This window comes from Mus caroli, unplaced genomic scaffold (assembly GCF_978045245.1).
Source record: "Mus caroli unplaced genomic scaffold, Mus_caroli_1 scaffold_2, whole genome shotgun sequence".
NCBI lineage: Eukaryota > Metazoa > Chordata > Mammalia > Rodentia > Muridae > Mus > Mus caroli.
The window spans coordinates 162,633,473-162,652,841 of NW_028227257.1; the positions used below are offsets into that span (position 1 = coordinate 162,633,473).

At 43.1% G+C, this 19,369-nt stretch overlaps 2 protein-coding genes across 16 annotated transcripts in view; one reads left to right on the plus strand and one right to left on the minus strand.

Annotated features, from left to right (window-relative positions):
- Dnajc1 (DnaJ heat shock protein family (Hsp40) member C1) overlaps positions 1–2,374 on the plus strand; it is a 176,900-nt gene extending 174,526 nt beyond the window's left edge. Inside the window, exon 12 of the mRNA XM_021152177.3 lies at positions 1,703–2,374. Coding sequence (XP_021007836.1) covers positions 1,703–1,771 — 69 coding nt within the window. The 3' untranslated portion in view covers positions 1,772–2,374. The remainder of the gene's footprint in view (positions 1–1,702) is intronic.
- A 4,544-nt stretch (positions 2,375–6,918) lies between these two features.
- Mllt10 (MLLT10 histone lysine methyltransferase DOT1L cofactor) overlaps positions 6,919–19,369 on the minus strand; it is a 149,616-nt gene continuing 137,165 nt past the window's right edge. For all 15 annotated transcript variants that reach the window (XM_029473556.2, XM_085835157.1, XM_085835156.1 and 12 more), the window contains 7 exons: positions 16,680–16,834; positions 14,144–14,332; positions 13,700–13,788; positions 13,195–13,559; positions 12,479–12,575; positions 9,920–10,117; positions 6,919–8,540 (listed from right to left, as the gene is read on the minus strand). In XM_029473556.2, coding sequence (XP_029329416.2) covers positions 8,496–8,540; positions 9,920–10,117; positions 12,479–12,575; positions 13,195–13,559; positions 13,700–13,788; positions 14,144–14,332; positions 16,680–16,834 — 1,138 coding nt within the window. In that variant the 3' untranslated portion in view covers positions 6,919–8,495. The remainder of the gene's footprint in view (positions 8,541–9,919; positions 10,118–12,478; positions 12,576–13,194; positions 13,560–13,699; positions 13,789–14,143; positions 14,333–16,679; positions 16,835–19,369) is intronic.

The window sequence follows — 19,369 nt, forward strand, 5'->3', positions numbered from 1 at the left end:
TATGTGATATATAATGTGTGTATGTATTTAAACACGTGTATATATTTTTAAAGAAACAAAAACTTCCCACTGCAGCCTGCCAGCCTACTGGAAAGTTTATCCTACTCAGGAAGTATTTTCTGAGTGAAACAGAGCTGCCAAGAAGTGTCCCTGCTCCACAGAAGGTGGGGCAGGGTCCTCTGGCTCTGTGACAAGTGTGACCCAAAGGGTGAGCAGGGCCAACCCCTACACTGTCAGCATAACTCGGTGTGGCAGTGCTTTGGTTTTGGTGGCACTTGGCCACCCAGAGATGAGCGGCTGCTAAGACACCATTCTCAAACACAGCAGAGGTGACCTGCTGAGAGCCCAACGTGCCCTCCCCACCACTGTGATTTGCACTGGGAGGCTTGGAGCTCCTGGGTAAGCTTTCCAGGCCAGCCGTCCTCCCCAGTGCTCCCTGAAGGATATGTTCCAAGTGTGAGGCACCCGGAGCACACAGAAATCAAAAGCAGCCTCTGGGCACATTGAATTCCTTAATTGAAATTCTATGTTGGAAAGCTTAGCTTATGGCCATGCATATCCCTGAGTGCACAGGTCTACCTACTTTACGTTGATGAAACTGAGTTTCTGAAGAGAAAAATAAGCCATTAACAGTTCATCTCTTTAAGCACAAATTCTTCCAATCTCTACAGTCGGTTTGCCAAAAGTAGTTATTTCACTGAGTTTCTCTAACTTCTGTCAGACTCCGCCATTTACATGTGTGATAAATTGAATTTTGCTCAAAATTAAAGCAGCAGAGAGGAGCAGAACCTTCTTGTTTGCCCCAGAGAGGAGCAGGGCTTCCATGCCCCACAAGTATCCCTTAGCTTTGACTGCAACCTAACCCCACAGGCATGGAAGGGATGCCCACTGACCATCTGGTGTCAGCTGCCTTGGAGGGAGCTCAGGTCCTGTCAGGAGACACTGCCTCCTGCCTGCTCAGCCTTCAGCACTACCCACACTGTCCTGTTGAGGGCTGATGCTGAGTGGCCATGGCTGTTTATGTGCTCATACTTTGAAGGCATGGGTGGGTGATGGTAGAATGTAGGGAGGCACTCACCACAAGATGCTCATGTACACTGATGCGCCCATCCTGTCCCAGGTACCTGATTAAGGACGCTGTGTAGCTGTAGCACAGCAGTCATTTGCCCTGGACCCTGAACTAACATGCTTACAGTACCATAGGGTTGGTATCATCTAGACAGGAAGAGAATAGGTTCTAAAATATATATCATGCCCACCTGAAAATAGCAGCCACTTCCTTCCATTTTCTCCAACTTTCCCACTCCATGTGGCCACCTTCCATGCTAGTTCTGTGCTGCAGCTCACATAGGAAGGTCCCAGCAGCCACCAAGGAGAAGCACAAACAAAGCATGAGAGTATTGTAGCCCCAGGTTTCTTGGATTCTCTGGCCTGGGATGTGATGAGATGGAGTTCCCATGGTAGAAGGGTTAGCAAGCTGAGTGGGGACGCCACACTGCACTCCATAGGCAGCCCTCGGCTATGCCCTGCAGCAGATCTTCTCTGACCAGGTCTGCCTGAGACCAACTAGGCTTTCCCAGAAGACTGTAAAGGAAATGAACACAGGCTTCTCTATTAGGACTGGGCAGTGACTCGCAGAGAGGGCACAGCGAGCTGACCCAAGAAAGAACTGTCACTACACCTCTTTCTTTATTTCCCACAGGAAGACTGCATTGCTAGATACAAGCTGCTGGTTGAACTGGTCCAAAAGAAAAAGCAGGCTAAAAGCTGAATCTTCTGGAAGGTGACGATCGATGACCATCATTTTCCAAACAAGTACTCGAGAAATCTCATGCAGAAACTTATATTTTGTACCTCAGTATTTCTAAACATCATGTGCCTTAGTAAAAGAAAGAAAGAAAGAAAAAAAGAAAGAAAGAAAGAAAGAAAGAAAGAAAGAAAGAAAGAGGAAGGAAGAAAGGAAGGAAGGAAGGAAGAGAGAAAGAGAGGGGGGGAGAGAAGGAAAGAATGAATCAATTATACATGCTATAGGGTGCCATTTACAGGCCTTCCTTGTGTTTCCAGGGGAGAGTGTGGTGCCAAAAATCTAAGGTCTTCTGTTGGCCAGCCAAGGAGGGAAAAACAGGGGCACCAGGTGGAATTTGAGATAAAGCAAATAAGTTTGATTGTCAAATGAGAAATTTAAGCCTGGAAGGTGGTTCAGTGGATAAAACCACTGACTGCTAAGCCTGCCAGTCTGAGCTCACTCTCCAGGAAGCACATGTTCACAGAACCTGTCCTCTGACCTCTGCATTCATATTGTGGTACGGCACACACATCCGAAGCCCGCATGTACACATGCACATGAATACATGGATCTAAAATTTTTAAAGAATTTCTTGCTTTTGTTTGAAACTTGAAAAGGCTTTTGGGCTTGTTTTTCAGTTTTGTTGTGCTTTGGTGTGAATGCTTTGCTTTTGTGTCTGTGTGTGTACCCGAAGACGACAGTGGATCCCATAGATCCGTTGTATGGATGGCTGTAAGTCACCATGTATGTAGTGATGGAAATTGAACTTCAATCCAGCCCCTTTAGAAGGAAACTTCAAACTGCTGCCAAGCAAGAGATGTACTCCACTGGCTACAGTGTGCTGTTTGAAGTCATGCCTAGTTCTACACAATGACACCTCAGTACCCAGTATGTTACTGTTAGTAGGTAAGGCCTCTCAGTGTGATGAGCTGTTGCCAAAACTCAATGTCTACCCCTTCGCCTAAGGTCTCAAAGACAAACCAAAAACTCCAAAATTCATGCAGATTAACCTTATATAGTTTACATAGGGTTACTTACAGTGGATGAGGGCTTAGGGGTCGGAGCAGAGGTGACCTTAAAGCAGCCACACTGGAAGGTCTGCAGCCGGAAGGGATGGTGTATTCCCAAAGCTACATTGAGGGAGCCAGCTTCCCTAATCCTTCGTACCTACAGAGTCTAACACCTTCCAGAGACCCTAAAGCACATGCAATTAGAACAGAATTGCATACAGCTGGATAGTGGGGGATGCCTGGATACTCACATAGCTGTTCCATGACTCCCTCCCCAACCCCTCCTTTCCAAGGTGTGAGTCCAAGTCTGTCAAGCAGACCCAGCTGGCCTCCTGAAGGTGGTGGTGGCAGTTTGACCTATTATCATGGGCATAACCACACACAAAGTCCCTAGGAAGCCAGTGGTCTTCTTCCTCTCATTGAAGAACAGGCCTGGCAAAGATGCACTCTGGCTTCAGCCTCCAACTTCCAGCAGAGCTGCTTCTGCTTTTAGCCACTATGCATGTCGTTAAAGAGACTAAAAGTGGTTTTCTAGAGAGGCCCTATTCCGTAAGTACCTGCGGACCGTCGTTAAGGGGGTCAGACATGACCTCCCACTTACTACTTATTTTTCAGCTGGTTATCCGTTTCCTGAACCTCTCCTCACATCCAACTTGCTCGCTTACCTGGCTTTGTTCCAAAAGCCATTTCAAAGTCAGCTTTGCTGCTTGTGGCGCCTGTAGGCCACTCGTCCCACCTGCTACTGCCACCTCCATCTAGCCACCATGGACTCATACTCTGGAGCCATAGGCCCCAGATAAACCCTTTTATAAGTTGCTTTGGTCATGGTGTTTTGTAACAGCAACAGACAAGCAACTAATACGGGGGGGGGGGGGGGGGTTAACAGGAGAAGAGGGAGAGAGAACAAGCTGTGTATTCAAAGTTGCCACTGATTGGTACTGAGCATTGCCACTGGGGGGTCAGTATCCCTAAGGGACCCGAACTTGCTTTTCTATGCCAGAACATGTCCATGTGTTCCCCTGAATTCTTCACATCAGCCCCAATCCCCAGTCCTACCATGGCTCCTTTCTTTGCTACCTCTTGTCCCTCTGTACTATTACATCTTACTTCTGTTCTGTGATCATGCTATGTGATACTGGTGCAGTGAGCCAAGCAACACACAGGGCTTCCACCTCCTAGTCTTCCCCAAACAGCCAAGACTGTTGAAAGGCCAAGTATTTAAATGCTAGAGACTTATGGGAGACATCTCACTGAGACCACAGCATGGCTGGTCTGGAACTCACTCTGTAGCTAAAGATGCCCGGATCCTCCTATGGTTTGAGTTCTGGGATGCCAGCTATTCAGCACCACACCCAGGTTTTCACCCATCCTGGGGCATGGGCAGATGAGGGGCCCTGAAGAACAGGGTAGCTGGTTTGCTGTAGTGGAAAGGGTCTCAACCCCAACAGATCTCAAGTTCCACACTGGCTTTATCCAGGAAACTATCCCAGACAGCACTACAAAAAAACCGTGAACAGGTATTACCTGCCTCAGATAATTACTGTGCAATGCTTACATGGCCTTGTGTGATTAAACCATTGCCTCCCTAATCTGTGAAACTGGGAAAACAGAGTCTGGCTATGTCAAGTCTAGAGGAAGCTTGGTCTTGTGGCAACAACCAAGGAAAGAAAAGCAGTACATGTTTGCCAGGAGTCACCATGTCTTACAGAGCAGTTTTGAGGAAATCAGATGAGTCAGGTTGTGTGGCCTAGTCCAGAAAACCCCCTTCAGGCCACTTCATGCTATTCCAAGTTTGCAGCACAAAGGTGGCTGGTGAGGCTGGTGAGAAGTAACTGGATAGCAAATTTCCTGGGGCCCTAGATCTAGAAAACAGCATGTCTGGCTTCTGCCTCTCTTGCCCTCACTGCTGTCCCCAGCAGCCAGCCCTGGGGCCCATGCTTTGCCTCTTGCCCTGTGCAGCTGCTGACAGCAGCTTAGCTGCACACATGTACAAAGCTCTTTTCTGCTCTCCTATCAGACTCCAGTGTTGTACGGGTCCCACCCTCCAGCTCCCACATCAACCCTTTGCATTGCCAGACAGGTTGTCGACATGGTAGAAGCTGCAAAGGTTCACCAGGAACTTAAGGAACTATATAAAGTTCAGCTCCTAAAATCTAAACTCTTTCATATGTGCCACTTTAATAAAGTAACAAAAGTAGGTCAAAACTCTTTGTATGTACAATATTTTAACTATAGGAATGTAATGGAAAATGTTTTACATGGGATGTGTGTGTGTGTATGTATAGCATAAAGACTGGGGAGAATAAAAAAGAGGGATTCCTCTTTTTTTTTTTCCCCTAGTCTTTCCTCTTTGGTGATAGGGTGCTAGGTGTCCTTCACTTTGCTGTTAACTTTGAGAAAGGCTGGACATAGCTCAGTGGTAAAGTCTTAGCTAACCCCTCCAAGGCCCAGGATCCTAGCTCCAGTGCCACAGAAATGTTTCCTTTTAAAGGCTTGCTTTAATTTGGACAGAAAGAGGGTTACAGGGGTGGCTGGTTCGTTTGGTTTCTGAGACTGGTTTACAGGTTGACCTTGAACTAGAATAACCTTCAATTCCTAAACCTCCTTGCTCTACCTCCCAAGTGCAGAGATTACAGGTATGAGCCACCATACCCAACTGTAGCACTCTCTTGTGGATTTGATCAGAAATATATGAACCCCATAACAGCAGCAAAGGGGCACTTCATCCTAAGCCCTCTGCTCCTAGTTCCAGAAACTGTCCACAGAGCTGAGGGATTATCCCTTCCTTTTTGTAACATAACAACTTGATGAAAAGGCAGAGGGGAGCAAGCCTACAGATCTCAGCATAAGAAGTACTGGAACTGTGGGCTGGAGACCAGCCTAGTCCACACTCAAAAAAGAACCAAGGGAAAACAAGCCCTAGGCACACCAATTGGGTGCCCTGACCACATACATACTCTCAAACTCCAAAATGTGGTGATAAATTGCTCACAAAGTTGGCAGGGGACAAGCTGACCTGGGGCCACCCATGTGTCCTAGCCAGGTGAAGAACATACAAGGTAAATGCCATGCTTTTATGAAGGGAAGCAGAACAATCCTTCCTATACAGTGGATTCTCTACAGAGTGAAGATTAAACAGAGCTGCATCTGCCACCTTAGCTGAGTGTGTTCTTTAATCTTTGGAAAGACAATATCTGCCCTTCCTGTTTTAAAAAACAATTTTGGTTGAATGTTTGTCTGCATGTATGTAAATGTACCATCTGCATGCCTTGTGGTTACAGAGGTCAAAAGGTGTCCGATCCCCTGGCAGTAGAGTTACAGACAGCTGGGTCACCATGTATATGCCGAGAACTAAACCTGAGTCCTCTGCCAAAAGCAGCTGGTGTTTGGGATGCAGGTGTCATCAACACATCTGGCCAACAGAAAAGACTTTCTAAAGTCCATTTCTTTGTCTCTTCCTACAAACCTAATTCAGTCTGTAATAAAGCTGGGGACTTAGGGCTGGAGATGAAGCTCAACCAGAGACTCATTGCAGGGAGCCCTAGGTGACAGCACAAACCTGACATCCGACTGCCCAAGCTTTAACAGGAAGTTCAAGGGCAGCCTTAGCTACCTACGTGGAGTCCAAGGCTAGCCAGGATACATGGCCCTTATTAAAACAAAATACAGTTAGGAGCCAAGGGTTAGGTTTTTTTCATGTTCACTCAACTCTTAATTACCAAAAAGAAATAACATGCATCTCTGTACTCTGGGGTAAAAACTATGGTGGATCTGTGACCCAAGGATCATTGAACACATAAGTATTTTTTTTAGAGAATGCCTCTCATTTACTCTAAATATGTGAACAATAGAATTTAGTTTTTTAATCCAGTGTGCTATGAACAGATGTCTCCTAGAGAGCCAGTCCCTTCTTACTGTGGACACCCACCCACCCTCCTCAGTAATTACTGCCATCTCTGGACACAGCTGGGTGGCTCCATGCTCTCCTGCACAGCCTACCCCCGAGAAATCGGACAACTACAAGACAAGCTCCCCACGGAACTGCCCCCAGTGCTGACAAGTGCTGCACACAGGAGCTCAGGACAGCCGCGTCTCCAACAAAGAAGGCAGGGCACAGAGCTATAAACATCATTAAATTTTATTAACAAAAACTTTGTACATTTTAATACATGTGGAATTTTACATCTAAGTAAAATAACAGCACATTCAAAAATTTACCATTTATACAAATTGTTACAGAATAACAACCAGTGGGTTACATATATAAAATAAACCACACTGATTCTTTTAAATTATCTACAAAAGGTTTGACTTTCTTTAAAATTCCCCTGAACATATAAAAATAAATTAATTTTACTTTTCAATTAAATCTACCAATTAGAAATATTACAAATCAAAATATCAATGTTATCTTATGAATTTTTCACATTACAAAACAGATTCACAACCTTATTTACAGAAGTGAGGTAAGAGGTGTGCAGTGTCACAGAAGACAGACTGCTAAGTCGTGCACATGGTCTTCCAGCTAAGCACACAGTGGAGGTCGAACTGCAGTTGGGCCTTTCCCACCAGTAATTCATGTGTTTCAGAAACAGACCAATGATTATATCCCCAACTGTCTAACCTACTAGGCTGCCATATTGTCACAATCAAGAGCATGGCTACTCGGGGCATGGCTAATTTGGAAGGCTGTGGGACAGGTTTTAGGAACTGTGGTGGTGTGCCTGTTCCAGTGGGTGGTTTGAGGCTGATGAGATAAACAAGCATGTAGACTCTTCCCAGGTCTACTTGTTTCCTTGTTGACAATCAGTTTGCCTGAGCTCTCTATGGTGGCACAGAAAGGTTCAACAGAGACAGAAGCATGGGGAAGCTGCTGGCACAAGTGGCCTACCCTGCTGTACAGAGCCCTTTCTACCCAGGGAGGTCCCAACAGGCACTTTGATGCTAGAACCCTGTAGCAGTTTCCACATTGGTGTCTCTTTTTGAAAGAAACTGTTCTCTTCCAATTGATCTAGTTCTCCCAGCAGCCTTAGAGCTCCTTAACTCCAGAGTAGGTTTTAACACACACACAAATTTTTTTTTCTTTTGCAAAAGAAAACTACTGTTAGCAGAAGCAGTTGTCTCCATCCTAATTTGATCTCCAAATGGACAAATCTCATTAGAAAGGAATTCTTTAAAACATTTGCAAAGCCCCAGTTGAGGATCTGTATAATAACAATATTTAATGAATACAACTCCAAGAGAAGAAATCAAACAGTTCTCAAAACTTAAAATCTGCCCCATGGAACAAGCACACTCTATCCCAATAAGATAGTTCATATTCCAACTTTTATGATATAACCAAGTGGTTTGCAAATATAAGTCTTTAGTTTTATATGTCTCCAATTTATAACAAAACTAGCTGTGCAGCAAGCACATTACATTTTTCTTGGATTGATAAACTCATTGCATATGAATTATTTCATTGACAAAAAGTTATTAATTTTTCTTCCGAAGTTTAAACACTTTGGTAGGGGATGGGTATATAGGAATTCCATTTCAGTGCAACAAAGCAACAAGAAAATCAGAGCCTTACAAGGGAGTGTGTGACATCCTCCCCTGTGTGTTCCCGCCGCCCTTCTTCATAGCTGTGGCAGACACTGCAGCAGCCAGTGAAGCACGGAACAGCAGGAAAGGCGAGTTCTGGCCATTTTCAAGTGTCAACTTTTCTCTTGAGCTACAGGCCCAGTTTTATCGCTAAGTCTCTGCAGTTCAAAACAGAAATAAGAAGCATTAATTAGTTCAACCACTGTACAGAAAGGACCAGAGATAAACAGGTCCTATGAGCTCAAGGCCAGCCTTGTCTACATACTGAGTTCCTGTACAGCCAGAACTATACAGAGACCTTGTCTTGGGGAGAACGGGAGCTGAGAAGGCGAGGGGAGAGGCGGATAGATATGGGGCCTCTCTATATATATGGCTCCGCCCACAAACTCATGACCCTCCAGCTTTAGCCACCCAAGCAGCTGAGCTTATGTGCTGTGCCCCCCCCCCCCCATGAAGCTGGTTACTCTCTGATTATTGTGGTTCTTCCACTAAAAATTAATCTATTTTTAATGTGGAAAATATCCATGAGCAGAAAGCACAGTAAAGTGTGTCAAATGTCTATATAAGCATAGACTCCCTGGTAGGGAAAGCTGGCAAGATGCACAGTGACAGTTCCCACACTTAGGAAGCAGGCACACAGCAAGAGAACAAACAGAAAGCACTTGGCAGTTAGCCCACATTCTGAACCAGTGTTCATTAATAAATGAAAACTAACGTAACTAAGGTTAAAACTAGAGAAAAATCTCAAAGCAATCAACATGGTAATACCAGTGCTCAGATTTGCGGGCGTCCCTCGGGCCCTTGGATTCTTTCCCCTCCTGGCACCAGGTCTCCATGTCTGCACTGCAGGACCTTCCTAAAACATGAGCCCCTGTGCAGGTTGTTCACGTGTCAACACCTAACTTTACCTTTGCCCCTCAAGGATGAGATGCTATGACTTACAAAATAAAAGGTCAATAAATTTAAATTTTACACTTTATTAAAATTGTGACTGTAATTAAGTTTTGGGAACATTTATATTATGTGTATGTGTGCAGTTGCCTACAGAAAACCAAAGTGAGCCTGGGCCTCCTGGAGCTGGAGTGACAGGTGCTGAGAGCAGCAGGGCTTTGGATGCTCTGTTAGTGTGGACATTTCTCCAGCATAGCAATTGACTTTCTCAAGGAATCTGGAATAATGTTAGGAATTCTGCCCTAATTTTGTGTATTTTACCATATCAAAAATATGACTCCATTTTAAAAGCAGAAAAAATACAATCTGTTTGAATGGGCTAATTTCATATATCTTGCTAACATTTTAGAAAATGCTTTTTATAAATGGCCTTAGAACCTTATATGATATAATTAGAACCTCAAATCGATATACTTAAGAGAGGCGTAAATTAAGTTAGCTTAGACACTCAGTTTGCAATATCCAGCTGCTAAAACAACTGGCCCTAAGAAGGAAAGGTCAGGGGAATAACATGGAAAAAGACAAGACCATCCAACTTGGCTCACTAAAGACCCTGCTTCCAAGGTGCAGCACAAAACATACTTACTGTGACCTTCTGGCTTGTGCTGTCCCCGTGGATGGTGAGGAAGGGGTTGGTGGTAGCTGTGTGGAGTGGAGGTGCCTGAGTGCCTGCAAGGAGATTGTTGATAGGGATCTGCGTGGGTCCCGGGAGCTGCAGCTGCTGGAGCTCAGGTGGGTGGTGCTGCTGCTGCATCAGCTGGTACAAGAAGGCCTGATGCTGTTCCTTCAGAAAAGGTGGGATGAAAGATGAGCTTCAGCCAGAGTCAGCAAAGCCTGCCTTCTCCATCTCTCTCCTACAGTATTATTTAAAGCACAGTCACTGCTAAGAGAGCAAGAGCTGAGTGTGGTGGCACAGGCCTTCAATCCCAGCATTTGATTGATTGGCAAGCAGATGCAGATCTCTCTCTATCCTCTCTATCCTCTCTCTCTCTCTCTCTCTCTCTCTCTCTCTCTCTCTCTCTCTCTCTCTCTGAATTTCCAGAACAGCTTGGTCTCCATAGTGTCATGCTAGCCAAGACTATGGTGAAGTCTGTTTAAAAACAAACGGGATAAAGACCAGCATCCAGGAAAGCAACTGCATAGGTAGTAACCCAGCACCACTTGGGAATTGACCATTTTTAATTGATTTGGTTGATTGTTTGATTGATTGATTGGACTAGTTGATTTTTGTTTTTCAGGATAGGGTTTCTCTGTGTAGCCTTGGCTGTCCTGGAATTCAAAGATCCACCTGCCCTCTGCAACCAAAGTGCAGGGATGAAAGGTGTGTGCTGCTGCTGTCATCCAGCTGAGTTGCCCATTTTTAAAACACAGTAGAGGCAAATACAGAGAAGTGTCTTCAAATGAGGCTGTCCGTGAAGAACACACAACAGAAACAGCAGCAGTTGGATACTGTGCTGCTTGGCTTTGTTAACTCACAAGCAGGTTATCTGAAGAGGGACCCTCAATTGAGAAAATACTTCAATCAGATTGGCCTATACGCACTGTCTTGACTAATGAGTGATGCAGGAGAGTCTAGCCCACTGTAGACAGCACGTGGTTCTGAGATGGCTAAGAAACAGATTTGACAAGTCATGTGGAGCAAGGCAGGTCACCCATCACTCTACTTCAGTTCTTGCCATGCTGTCCCTAGATGGTACAGTAGCCTATACACCAAATAAACACCTGCCTAGTTGCTTTAGTCAGTGTTCTGTCACAGCAACACAGAAACAAACTAAAACAGGGTAAGTAACATTATAAACAGCTATTCAGGAATTCCTCTCATTGACCAAACCCTGTACATAATTCTTCTCAATGGTTTCTGAAGGTTGCCACCAACTCCTAACAATATATTTTCTTGCTGCAGTTTTGAGTTCCTTTCTTTTCTTTCTTTTTTAAGTATTCACTTATTATATGTAAGTACACTGTAGCTGTCTTCAGACACATCAGAAGAAGGCATCCAATCTTATTACAGATGGTTGTGAGCTACCATGTGGTTGCTGGGATTTGAACTCAGGACCTCCGAAGAGCAGTCAGTGCTCTTAACCTCTGAGCCATTCTCTCTAGCCCCCAAGTTGTTACTTTCAGTAAGTATGAATTCCACTCAAGATTTCCGGAGTGCTGACTACAAGCACTGTGTTATCTGATTGGGATGTATGGCAGATAGAGGTATGGTGATTGGTTAGAGGAGCCCATGACAGTGTAGTAGTCAGAGCAGCTCTGCCAAATTAAGAGTGGACAAAGACTTGGAGGAGATTAGCATTACCCAAGTGGATGAAGAAGCAGGGCATTTCTTTGGCCTCAGTGAGAGACTGGACAGCAAGATCCTAGACCCATGAGAGCCCAGTGAGACTGGCAGGCAGAAAGGAGGGAAGATGTGAAGTCAGGAATGCTTTTGAGCAGAGAAGGAAGAGATTGATTGATTGATTGATTGATTGATTTAGAGTGGGTTGAGGATAGGGCCAGATACTGTCTCAGTATCATAGCCTTCTATGGCCTGAAACTCATTGTTTCCATAGAGCTACTAATGTTTCTAAGCCCTTAGTAACTATCATGTCATGTTCAGTTCAATATTCTTCAATGAATTCTTTAGAAAATAAAGCAAGATCAGCACAACCTATGTGGCTATAACAGCTAAGAGACAGAATGGAGGTCAACACGTCACCTCCCATCTAAGATGAGCTGGTGATGGACTGCCACAGTACAATGCTAGTCCAGTGAGCCTGTCACAACTGAGGCCCTGGTTCTACTCTCAAGACCACAATACAAGTGAAATGGCCCTCACCCTCACCTTACTTCATCCCTTAGACTATTTAATGCCTGCCCTCATCCTGTATCATTTCCTTCTTGAAAGGTATCATGATGCAAGTGTGTGTACTCTCAACTCTCAGAATGAACTGCCAGGAAAATACAACTTGCACTCCAATCCTCAGAGCCTAGTTAGCACAATGCATGTTCTAACATGTGTAAGACAGTCCGCAAATGGGACGGCACTGATGTGCCAAACAGCACAGCAACTTCTAAGACCCACACTCACAGAGGAGGAGCCCAGGATAGCCACAACACCAGACATGGACAAAAGTAAAACCTTGTCAAACAAAGGACTTACGGGTGTGAGCTGCTGGGAGTTTAACAGCTGCTGGAACTGCTGTTGCTGGATAAACATCTGTCTCTGCTGGTCCGACAGCAGCCCTAGTCCCGGGGCACTGAAAAACCATCACAGCCTTACTTTTCTACTGTAACCTTCTCAGGGGTGACGTGAAAGGCAGCTTCTTCATTGGGGTGTTAACAAACTCATGTGAACTACAGTGCTTCATTATGTACAAATTGTTCTTTCTCCTTATATACAGAAACTCGACCATCAAGTAACAGAAACTTGTCAGGAATTTAGTTTAAAAAGGTACAAACTTATGTGTTTGTAATAACAGTATTCATCTGTCTCTTACTTCATCAAAGTCTGTGATAGAGAAGTATCAAAATTGTGCTGTTAAAATTTGAGGAGCCAGTATCATGTGACTGCCACAAAAATGCCTTTTTAAAATTTAGTATACATGTATATAATAAGGAAAAGTAACATCTTAAGTTTGATATCCCAGATCAGGACCGACATTTTCAACACAATATATTTAATATGATACTGAAATCCATTTTAATTGAATTACATCAATTTAAAAAACAAGCATACCATGAGTAGTTAGCACTTAACTTTTTTTAGAGAACATCTACAAAATACATTAAAAAATCCTAACCCAAAACAAAGACAACACTAATAACATGTTGCATGAAAAACAAATAATAACAACGCCCACCACAGCAACAGCTTACCTGTTGGTCAGTGCGGCGGCCGGCATTGGATGCGCTGCGTTAGGTGGTACACTGGTGTGGGTGAGAGGGGCAGGGTTCTGGGAGATTGTGACTGGAGTTTGAATCACACCATTTAAAGCTCCCACAATGCCGTTAATTGCCAGTTGGTTACCTGGCAAAGCTCCAATTATTCCACCCACTGCGGACACAGCTGGGATGGTGGACGTGACGGTCTGCATCCCACTAGCTAGTGCCCCCACTGTCACGCCATTCACCTGCTGAACCCCACTGACTCCAGAGCTCTGCTGAGCAGGACTCTGCCCAGCAGGAGGGGGAGTAGAAAGAGCAGAAGAGCTGCTGGTGCTTTGTCCACTGGAGGTTAAGTCCTAGTGTAATAAGAAGGAAACTGAAGTTGCAAAGAGCACAGCAAGACTGTTTAGCATTATTTTAAATCATTCAATGTAAGGTGCAATGTTTGCAAGTAAAACACACAAATGGACATTTAACCACTCTCAAAAAAGTTTACCTGATTTAATACAGGAAGAGAATTGTCAGGTAAAAAGCTGTTTCCTATATGTGGGCTCTTACTGCTGTTCAGGGAATCAGGAGGAGGAGCTAGAAACGGAAAGATAACAAACACGGGCCCTATTAATTATAGTGTGTGTATTAAAGGCTATTTAAAAGTAGCTGCTGAAGCCCATAATCCTGTTACTCCTAACACTTATTTAAGTGGGGGACGGAGGAAGACAGAGAAGGTGTCTTTGTGTTGAATGTTGTAGCTTTATTTCAAAAATGAAATCTTACATTTAAATAAATTTTACCACTAAACTATCCACTGAAGTGAAAACAAATTCAAGGGAATTACTAGGGCTGTCTCTGTCCCTCAGAAATAACTTACCATCTTCTTCATGTAACTGGTAACCATTAGAGTCCATCCCACTTCCCTTAGAAACAGTACTGTGGTACTCACCAGTCTGTGCTGTGTATGTGTGCATCTGATGGGACGGACTAGGGTTTGTCGTTATGGCTGGGAAAGGCACTGAAAGCTGTGCATTCAACAACTGAAGACGTTCTTTTTTGGCAGTCAAGTTTTTGATCTGTTCTTCTAATCTTCGATTTTCAACTTGAAGTTGATGTAATGACTTTAACATTCCTAGAACTGGCAAATATTTCTGTGACTTTTTTTTAAAGCACAGACATCTCCATTCCCATGACTATTTTATGGTCATAGCATCAATTGCCTCAGACTTAAATATGTAGAAATTTTGTAGGCTAATACTAACATGACTAGATCTGAATGTAGATACAAGCATCATGTTAAGGAAGACTGTATCCAGCTGTACCACATGGAAGCTTTGATCCGCACAAGTGCTCACCAGTGCACATATGCAGGGTGTGTGTGTGTCAAACAATAACCCACCTCAATCATGTTCAAGTAGTTTGTATCCTCAAAGAAAAATGGTGGCATTTTATTTTCCTCAAAATAAAACTTAGTTAAAATTTCAAAGTACTTTTCATGATTTTTTATAAGAAAAAATAATGACAAAGGTAAAAGTTACAATAGGAAACTTAACACCAATATGCTTTACACATTTTCTCAGTTACTGTTTAAACATGCAGGACCCAAAACAACAGCAGCAGCAGCCGCAACTGCAGCCGCAGCCACTACCACACCACTACCACCAAGCCTGCTGCCACCCAACTGGCAGAAAGCTGTTCAGCCTGTCTCTTCGAAGGCTCCCCAGCAGGGAGCACTGTATCTGCACCCCTGCTATTTCTCGCTTGAGGAAGAGAAGCCTCCTCATCTGTTAACAAGCTTACGGCCCTGCCTGATCACCTAAGATACTGTGTTAATTCTTCCAAGGCTTGGACTTTCAACTGCCAATCAAGAACATTGTTGTTGGGCCATGGTGATGGACATATGAAAAATTCCAGGTATTAAAAAGATGTATTTGCATAACATGACCTCAGGGCCTTCCAAAGACCCTCTAGCATTAAATTTGATCCCCCTTATGGTGCCCAGATGAGACAATAAGACAGCTAGCCTGTCCTCTACCTATCCTGTTTAAAAGGTTATGCTCACATCCATTTCCTCACATTCAACAGTTTTCAGTAGGGGCACCGCCCATAAAAGATCAATTCAAGGCACTTCGCTCACTAGTATGAAAGTTGCATACCAAAATGATAAACCCACCTACTCTTCTCCCTCAGTTGCTCCAACTGTGTTTTTGTTTTTGCTTTCCACATCGTGTCACTGATAACCCGCACCATTAATACTATGTATATACAAGATATACCATACTTGTATATACTATGTATATACAAGATATACCATAAGTATGATTAACATTCTGATTAAATATAAAATTTACTAATTACTATTCCTTTTGCAAGAACAGGGTCCAAATAAGTAGCCCTGGCTCTTCTGAGATTCTCTATGTAGACCAGGCTGGCCTCAAACTCACAAAGATCAGCCTGCCTTTGCCTCCCAAGTGCTGGGATTAAAGATATGTGCCACCTGCATCTACCTGTTAAGTGGCAGAATAAGAAACAGGTATCACTATGTCTGCCTAATTACTATTCCTTCAAATTCTAAAATCTGATACCTAGCTATAGCTGACTAGATACGTTTAAAAAAAAAGGGGGGGAGGGGGAGGAGGAGGAGGAGGAGGAGGAGGAGGAAGAAGAAGAAGAAGAAGAAGAAGAAGAAGAAGAAGAAGAAGAAGAAGAAGAAGAAGAAGAAGAAGAAGAAGAAGAAGAAGAAGAAGGAAGAAGAAAGAAAAAGAAGAAAGAAAAAGAAGAAAGAAAAAGAAAAGGAGGAGGAGGAAGGAGAAGAAGAAGGAGGAGGAAGATGGAGGAAGAAGGAGGAGGAGGAGGAGGAGGAGGAGATCATCATCATTGTCATCTCTGGGTATAGGAATCTTTGTTTAAATCCTGAGCTGAGAGGAGAGACCATATATTCTCACAAGTTGTCAAGAGCAAAGTCTAGTAGGACAGAGAACAGCAGCAGCTGTTCATTTCAACCAGTGACCAGATAACACAAAGCACAGAAGGCAAGCTTTTTCAATTTTCGTGTCATTTATCTTCAACCCTAGGAAAAGGGGACGGCCTTACTATCAAGTTCACAAGACACTACAGAACTTAAACAAAAACAAAAACTTGCTGGAGATATTCTTAAAGATGAATAAAAACTAATTTGGAGTTAAAAATATAAAGTTAGCTCTGACAAACCATGTGACATACCTTCTCAAATTACATATAGCACCTGACATAATGTCATTATTTGGGTAAACAGTTTTTCTGTATTTATGTATTTTTTTGTATTTTGGGGGGCCCAGTTTCTCTGTGCAGAACCAGCTGTCTTGGAACTTGATTTATAGATCAGTCTGATCTTGAACTCAGAGATCCACCTGCCTCTGCCTCCTGAGTGATGGCACTAAAGGTGTGCGCCACCACCGCCCACTTCCAAGTATTCATATTTTAGACACAAGAAAATGAATACTTACTGTCACCAGGAGTCCCCTGCTCTAGTAAAAACTGCTGTCCTTCACTCCACTGCCTCTCCAAGAGCTGTTCAATACTTGCTGCTACTGGAGGCACAGTTTCCAAACTGCTATTGCTCGGTTGATCATAGCGAAGCTGTAAGTTGCTCACAGGGGATCTGTCAAAAACATTTAATCTCAAATTAAAAACAAAGGAATGCATCTAAGAACCTGCACACCAATCTCCTACGCTGTGCTGAGAGACCATTCTGCTGTATACATTTTCTAGCACCAAATGGACTATGGCAGAGGTCTCAATAAAATCATAATTGAGTCATTGTCATTCTTTTTTTTAAAAAGATTTATTTATTTATTATATGTAAGTACACTGTAGTTGTCTTCAGACACACCAGAAGAGGGCATCAGATCTCATTACGGGTGGTTGTGAGCCACCATGTGGTTGCTGGGATTTGAACTCTGGACCTTCAGAAGAGCAGTCAGGTGCTCTTACCCACTGAGCCATCTCACCAGCCCCTGTCATTCTTCCTCATTAAATTATAAAGTAAAATAGTTGAACATAGTAAATAATTAAAAACCACTAGAAAATAAATGACCTGTGTTCTTTGAAGTAGGCTGTGAACAAACAGAATGGCTTTCTTTATAAGACATAGAGAAACCAGACATTAGAAGAGCTATAAAATAGAGCCTTGAAAGGAGAGAGGGGCTGAAGAGCTGACCCAGCGGTTGAGAGTACTCGCTGCTCTTGCACAGGGCCCAGGTCTAGTGCCCAAAACCCACAGGACGGCTCACAACTCTGTCTGTAGCGCTAATTCCTGGGGATGTGATGCCCTCTTCTGGCTTCCTCGGGCACTACGTCTTCAGATGATGCACATACATGATGTACATGCAGGGAAAGTACATATACACATTAAAATAAAATTTCTCTAACTGTCTTAATGTACATGTTATCAGACTAACACTACAAATGTAACACTGTGGAGGACATTTGAATCTTAAAGTCCAATAAAAAAAAAAAAATTAGGCCGGGCATGGTGGCGCAGAGAGAGAGAGAGAGAGAGAGAGAGAGAGACACAGAGAGAGACACACAGAGAGAGAGACAGAGACACAGAGAGAGAGACAGAGAGAGACAGAGAGAGAGAGAGAGACAGAGACAAAGACAGAGAGAGAGAGACACACAGAGAGAGAGAGAGAGAGAGAGAGAGAGAGAGAGAGAGAGAGGAAAGAGAGAAAAAAAACTAATGATTTTAACGAAAAATAAAAATCCATTTCACTTCTATCATGTCAGTGTAATTTATCTGTATAGAATGTAAATGATACAAGCATGTTTAAATGTTATAGATTAATTCTTCAAACAAATCTTAACCCTTCTAAAACAGATGAAAATGAACGTGTTGTGTTCTATTCTTATGTTCAGTTTTACTTCTCCATTAGTAAATGGGACCGACCATCTTTTGGTCTCTGGTCTCTAGTCTCCATTCTACCTTAAAGCACCAGTAAAGTGCATTAGTATCCTAAGTATTTTTATACAGTGACCTCCATCCACTTACAAATGAGGAGGAGGTGCCACACAAGGACCAAGAAATTCTGAAAGTTTCCTTAGTCAATTAAGAAAGACTGAGTCTTGTACATAGAGCTCAGGTTGGAAAACAACAGTCTTCTAGCAATGAACTAGAGGTCTGGTCCTGGCAGAAAGCTTGTTATGTATCAATTTCTTAAAGACTTCAAGCAGTAAGGCATTCTACATGCAAGCATCGTAAGCTAGCCACCACATTCCAAATACATGATGTCAGGGTTAGTTGGGCCATTCTACTTTGGGCTGATTTTTAGAGTAATGTAATGCTTCAATGTACACAAAAAATAATTTAGTAACATTCATTGTATTATGATCTGCTTAAAATAAAAATAAAAAATTTTACGAAGCAAAATTGCACCAAGGGATTCTGAATCCATTTTAGATAACGTGTGTGATGATGTAACTTTAAAGGGGGGACATGAAACTCTTCCTCTACTAAAGATGAGCAAGAGCGCATTAACTTCTCATTTGAAAAGGAAACTATAAACACTATAGAAATACAATATAAAAATAAGAGAGCAGTGGTATCATTTTCTCATTCTGTGTTTCAGACTCCTGAGGAATATTTTCTCCAGGTTTTAATAAGAAAACAAACCCACATTACTTTTACATAATTGTATTATGGAATTATATGAGGAAAGGTCTATGTTTACACACTCTTGGGGAATGGATGAGGTTACTGGACAGTATCTACAATGGTAAAGAAATGAGCTCCCTGAGGAACCACCAGACTGATTTCCAGAGTGGTAGTACCAGCTTGCAATCCCACCAACAATGGGGGAGTGTTCTTTTTTCTCGACATCCTTGCCAATGACTGCTGTCACATGAGTTTTTAATCTTAGCCATTCTGACTGGTGTGAGGTGGAATCTCAGGGTTGGTTGCTGTTTTGTCTTATTGACAGTGTCCTTTGCCTTACAAAAGTGTATGAGGTCCCATTTGTTGATTCTTGATCTTAGAGCATAAGCCATTGGTGTTCTGTTCTGTTCAGGAAATTTTCCCCTGTGCCCATGTGCTCAAGGCTCTTCCTCACTTTCTATTCTATTAGATTTAGTGTATCTGGTTTTATATGGAGGTCCTTGATCCACTTGGAATTTTTGGGGTCACTCAAGTATACTACCA